Consider the following 6067-nt stretch of genomic DNA (forward strand, 5'->3'; position numbering starts at 1 on the left):
TTGATGAAAATCTTATGAACTTTGCTTCGACATACACCCCTTAGAAAAGTGTACGGATTTTGATGTAGATTAAAGGTGGAGATTCGGAGGTACCACTTCAATCAAAAGGGGTACCTTCAATCAAAAGGGACAATATATACTCGCAAAAAAAGGGACAATAAATTATTTTGTATTCAAATCAATCTATTCAATATGTATGATCTGCAGGCTAATATAGTGATAGCCCTTTTAAGCAACTTTAAGATTCGTGCAAACTTTTAAGAAGGGTGTACCGAAGCACAACTGAAACCTCATAAGATATAATGATAACCTCGAGCCAAGTGGGACCTGAACTTCCGAGCTATGGAGCTTCCAAAAACCCCACAATGTACGACAGCATCATGCTTACAGATTCTTCACACTTGTACTAGAAAATACTTACACAAATTCAATAAAGGAACACATGACATTTCTAAACCCTAAGGCGGCTAGCTGCACATTAGAGGTGCACATACCAGACACGAACATCACTTCATTTCCAAGAGATCCATACGCAAGAATGAACTGTATTAGAAAAGCGGAAATAAATTTGTACAAATGAATGTGAATAATTTCAACAAAGAGACTATGAACAATGATGTACACATATGTGCAAGTGTTGTCTCTTCCCCCAAGGCCAAGTTTGTGGCTCGGACAGAAGTTACAGACTCTGTACAGCCCGGTATCACAAAACTGGTAAAGCCGCCAAGCGGCTTGCATTAGCGAAGGTAATATCTGAACAAAGCGTCAACTGCTCGGTATCAGTAACTACATGGACATCTTTCAAAGTGAAGCCATGAACCACAGGTAAGATATATCCATTCCCCAGGTGCGAGTTCAGATACGGCATGCATACGGTGTTCAAGAAAACCCGTATCACTCCCTGCAAATGAAACAACCATCATGGTTTAATTAACCAATCATAGATGAAGAACAAAGCCTTCACTTGCAATTGTGTCCTGCACATGGCTACCCCTTACTGTACTAAAATGATGAGCAGTAGCCACATGTTAACTAACAGAATAATTTAGCTCACCTTAACACTGATAAAAATAAATATAATAAATGTGCATAAAGACGGTGGAATACCTGAATCAAAGACATATGGAAGTTTCCGATTTTACTCCACTTCAAGGATAGAGAGAAATTATCTAAGTCAACTGTACCGTATACTTTATTGCTTGATGCTTCCACAACACCTGAAGCGCTTACTACCTGCAAGGAAACAGATCATTCCAGTTGTTAGAACCCTACTTGGAAATATTAATACTCCCTCCGTCCCAAATTACTTGTCTTAGATTTATCTACATACGGATGTATCTAACACTAAAACATGTCTAGATACATCCATATCTAAAAAATCTAAGACAAGTAATTTATGACGGAGGGAGTATATGATTCATACAAAAAACAATGCTGAAGTTAGGAGACTGTTAAAAGTGCAAGCAATGATCGCTAAACACATCTTGAAATTTCTTCTCTCCCATCTTGGAGCAATGGAGCAACAAAAGCACATCATAAAAGAAATTTAGAAACTGAGAATTCTTACTACAGAGATGCATGCAACTGGAACCGTCTCTGTGCCATGTAAAACATCAATTATCATGTCTGCATTAATGGTAGCACCAATCTTATCAGATGTAATCCTCATAACTGGGGATGAAGCCATCGAAATGTTCAAGACCATGTCGTCATTTGGATAGTTCCAATACAAGCGAGGAATGATAAATTTCCAGCCTGCTGTATTCAGTAGAGATTGATCAGGAACTTTGTCCACAACCCAATGCATGGAACCTGCCTGAAGGGTGAAAAGGGATAATGTAAAACCCACAAGGTGGAACATTCTTGACTTACATTATTAAAAATGTTTGATTACCTTGAAGTAAGCCTCTAATGCCGAATTGAATACATCTTCATCGAGTGAAAGCAAAAGCATATTTGATGCTCCACCACAAGATAATGAAAGCTGGGGATGCTTCTGCAAATTGCTAGTCTTAGCAACTGCAGAAGCGAACAATCCATTGATATCAAACTCAATTGAGGAATTCCCATATTGTGGATCATTAACAAAAGTCATGTTCAGAGAAGTGACATTGTCCAGACTAACACTCCTAGGAAGACCTTGAAGCAACGAGTCCAGTTTTGATGTGCTTTCAATAATATTTTCCGGTATTACCTTTTCAACCGCAGCTCGAATATGGTCTTCAAAAGCATTTATAAACCTTCAAAAGGAGGCCAAGAAGGAAACATAATTGAATTAGGAGAATTTTGCCTTTGACGTGCATGATTATATTTATAGAAAAAGAAAACATCAAATCAAATGATCAGATATGTTCATATTTATAAAGGAGGCTGACCAAATCTGTGAATGCACTTCATTTGTTTTCTAGTCACAGACGATGAACAAAAGTTGAACTAAATCATGTCTCGCTTGAAATATCACGTATGTTTGTCCTAGTCTCACAAAATTATGCACTTTCTGCACCAGAGACATCATTTCCTTGATAAAACCAAACTATTTGAACTTGGATATTAGTTTTAAAGCGATACGGAAGGAGAACATACCCTTGATAAAACCAAGACGCTCCACCATCCAGAGATATCACCAAGTCCTTCACAGAACAACCACATTGTGTGGCGTTCAGAGCCAAACTTCCATTGTAATTCTTGATTTCCATGGTTGTCCCAACTTCCATTCCTTGAACCTTACACACATGGAAAATCCATGAGCTGCTTCTTCTCAGTAGCAGAACAGATAAACAACAACTAATGATAGAGTAGAAAGTAACCTAGCATCTTAGTTGGCTAGGAAGTTTACATGATGCAACAGTGGAATATCATCATAAGTAATATATATAGCATATCATGAATACAATAAGAAACATTACCCGTCATTTGACAGTTATTAGACTTATTCCTCGAGCATAAATCAAACTATCGGAAGGTTTTCAGTAAAGGGACAATGATGGATTGTGTTTTCCCACACTCGATGATCTAACTATTGTTTCCAAAAGAAAACACCGACTTCATAATATTCTTCAAGCAATTCAACGAAAAACGAATTTTATGTAACAAGCAGAAACAAAACAGAGCCAGTAAGATAGTACTGGTCTCCAGCTTATTTGCTGTATCAACTAGTATCCTCATCCTTAAATACAATTCTTACGCTAGACCCCTCCTGCCTAGGTCCTTTAACTGGCCAAAACTAGTTGCATAGTATAATAATAGCTGATCAATTAACGACTTTTGAAACTCTGATACCGAGGATTGCTTTAACTCATAAAATCATGATTATTTGTCTTCGAATTAAAGAATAACTGTGTAAGTGATACAATTGCCATGTGATGGTAAATTGGTTGAGAATTAAATACTTTTGAAGAAGTCAAAGAATTGTAGACCTGCAAAATATTAACATACATCAAGAAGCGGCTTCTGCTATTCGAGTTAAATTCGTTGTCAAAAGAATATTCTCAGTGGAAAAGGATAGGTATAATTAGTAAGTATGCAAATCTAGAAACCGATAGAAATTTCCAGCTTGGTTTGATAGAGACAAGGAAAGCATGAATATGCAAACTCATCGTGTAAGCAATCTAATTCTGTTTCCATTCTTTGAGCCATCAAAGTGAAGAGATTGTCAGGAACTAACTCACACTTCAATACGCTGGACAGCTAGGTGAACTCAAACTCATAAGGCATACAAGATACTACTAAAGGTCGCGGTTCTTAAGCACCGAACTCGCACAATCCACATAACCACCGTTAGAATTTAGAAATATCCGAGCCAGGGCGATTATGTTCTGGTGTCAAGCTAGTGCTAGCACACAAATTCAATGATGCTGTCAGAATAAACCAAGCAAAGTTCACAGGAAATCTCACGACAGTGAGAAACCAAATCTAGCACAGTTGACACCAAATCCCACCCCCTCTTCTGGCCCGCAATAACCAGAGGAAATTAGCCGATTACCAGGATCGAAGCGGTGCCGCTGTCGGAGATCTCCACGGGGAAGTACCAGGAGTAGTAGGAGTAGCTCCAGGCCATGCTGATGTTGGCGGTAATGCCGGAGGCGACGACGACGAGGGCCGAGTCGCCGAGGCGAACGACGGAGTCATCCCCCACGTCGAGGTGGAAGAGCGTGATGTTGGAGACGGCGGCGCGGATGCCGCCGAGGAAGGGCAGGCGGAAGGCCTTCTCCGCCCCGGGAAGGCGGAGCGGGGTGAGCGACCGCACCGCCTCGCCGATCAGCACGTCCTTGGCGAAGGCCAGGCCCGTATCGCCGATCACCGCGGAGAGGTGCGCCTCGTCGCCGGTGGCCGCGGCGGAGGCGAAGAGGGAGAGGAGGAGGAGTGAAGGGAGGAGGTGGTGATGATGGGCCATGGCGGGTGGGGGAGGGGAAGGAGGCGGACGGCGGAAGGAAGAAGAGGAAGGAAGGAAGGCAGGTAGCAGCGGTAGTCTGGTGAACTCTGAGTCTGACGGGCTGTTTCAACGACTTTTTGTGTAGGGACTAAAAAAAATCTGTTTTAGTCCCATATGAAAGAAACAGGAGGGATTTTTAAAGACTAAAAGGGGGTGATTGGGACTACAGGAAGAAGTCTTTATGGGAGGGACTTTTTGGGACTTTTTTGGCTCTTTTTCCAACAATGTCACTACTTTTAGCATGCCATTTAATAATTTCTAATATATTACTAGGGTAACATGTTCTTTTTCATGTCATTTAATAACCTCTAATTCATGTTTAGTTGTTAGAAAGAAACAGATAGGAACTAAAGACTTTTTAGTTGGGACAAAAAAAAGTCCTAGGACTTTTTAAAAACAGGGCCTGAGTCATCGTCGATTCGCAGAGTTCCAAATCAGGAATACTGTAGAAAAAACATGGTCTAAGAATATGCCCTTGCAGTTAATTAAAACAGAATTGTAAAGAAACGTTTAGCTGCATCATCACAGGATAAAATAACTTTTTAAAATTAGGTGTGTGTGCCATAGCTGTAAAGAAAATACTAAAATTCATATGTTTTTTTACGGGTAAAGGTTCGGATTAGATTTCTTTTCCTTTAATCTGTAGGCAAAGTAGTTCGTAGGAAAAATAATGAGATCCGATAAGCACCACACGTGAGGTACGAGCACATGATAACTCTGAATGTTTTTAACGGCAAAGTTGCTGGGGTGAGGATGATAATTTTAGTTGACAAGTATGACATTTTTTTGTGCTTCACTTTAATTATAATAGAAATTTATTGTGTGTTACTGATATTTGCCATCCTTGTGTGATCGAAATTGTTATAAAAAACGTCGATCGGAGTGCCACACAGCTGACATGTGACGTTTATCATTTAAAAAACACTTTATGAATAAAAACCATAAAATATCAAACAGGCCTCATAAAAGGAGAACTGAAAGAATAAAAACTCTGATGAAGTCCTTTTAAACCAAATAACCTAATGAACCGTATGAGGAAGGTATATATGACACAATTCACATTTGCAATCACATATTTGGAATAGGTTTTCCTAATTTCCCCTATTTTGCAGAGATTATATTGTAGAATTCCAGAATTTAAATCTTTGCAACTTGTATTAGCAAGCAATACTAGTTATAGCTATACGGACATGTTTTCTTTCTTCCCAAGAAAGAAAGAAATACTCCCAGACTTTTAGGGTTTCTTGTCTCTCGCTAATGCCGTCGTCAATCAACCTCGTCTCCTACGCAGTGGATTCCGGTCTTTGCCGGCTGGAAGGCTCATGCTTTGTTTTTAGGTGTTTTTTAGTTTATTTAGAGTTTGTGTCCTACGTAGAAGACAAGGCAACGGTGGCTTGTTGAAATAAAATAAGGTTCTTTCTGCTTAGCCCCTATTTTGATGATGTGTCTCGTGTTGTCAGAACTCAGAAGGCACGTGGAGGTGTGTCTTTGAGGGATTTTGCAGGATTCAATCGTTGTTTGTCTTCAGTGGATCTGCATAGATCTGGCCTCGTTAGTATGCGTTAATGTGTCTACACTCTATAGGTTGGATCCTTCCGGTCTTTGATTATCTATTGACGGCGGTTGATATTCTGA

At 39.8% G+C, this 6067-nt stretch overlaps 1 protein-coding gene across 1 annotated transcript; it reads right to left on the reverse strand.

The window, feature by feature from the left end:
* Window positions 1-529: 529 nt before the first annotated feature.
* LOC123410387 (putative BPI/LBP family protein At1g04970) lies at window positions 530-4497 on the reverse strand. The gene is made up of 6 exons (XM_045103326.1): window positions 3983-4497; window positions 2584-2723; window positions 1895-2240; window positions 1568-1816; window positions 1108-1233; window positions 530-901 (listed from the first exon to the last, which is right to left on the reverse strand). The coding sequence occupies exons 1-6, from the start codon at window positions 4391-4393 to the stop codon at window positions 704-706; spliced, it is 1470 nt and encodes a 489-aa protein (XP_044959261.1). The 5' UTR covers window positions 4394-4497; the 3' UTR covers window positions 530-703.
* Window positions 4498-6067: the final 1570 nt, after the last annotated feature.

This window comes from Hordeum vulgare, chromosome 7H (assembly GCF_904849725.1).
Source record: "Hordeum vulgare subsp. vulgare chromosome 7H, MorexV3_pseudomolecules_assembly, whole genome shotgun sequence".
Taxonomy (NCBI): Eukaryota; Viridiplantae; Streptophyta; class Magnoliopsida; order Poales; family Poaceae; genus Hordeum; species Hordeum vulgare.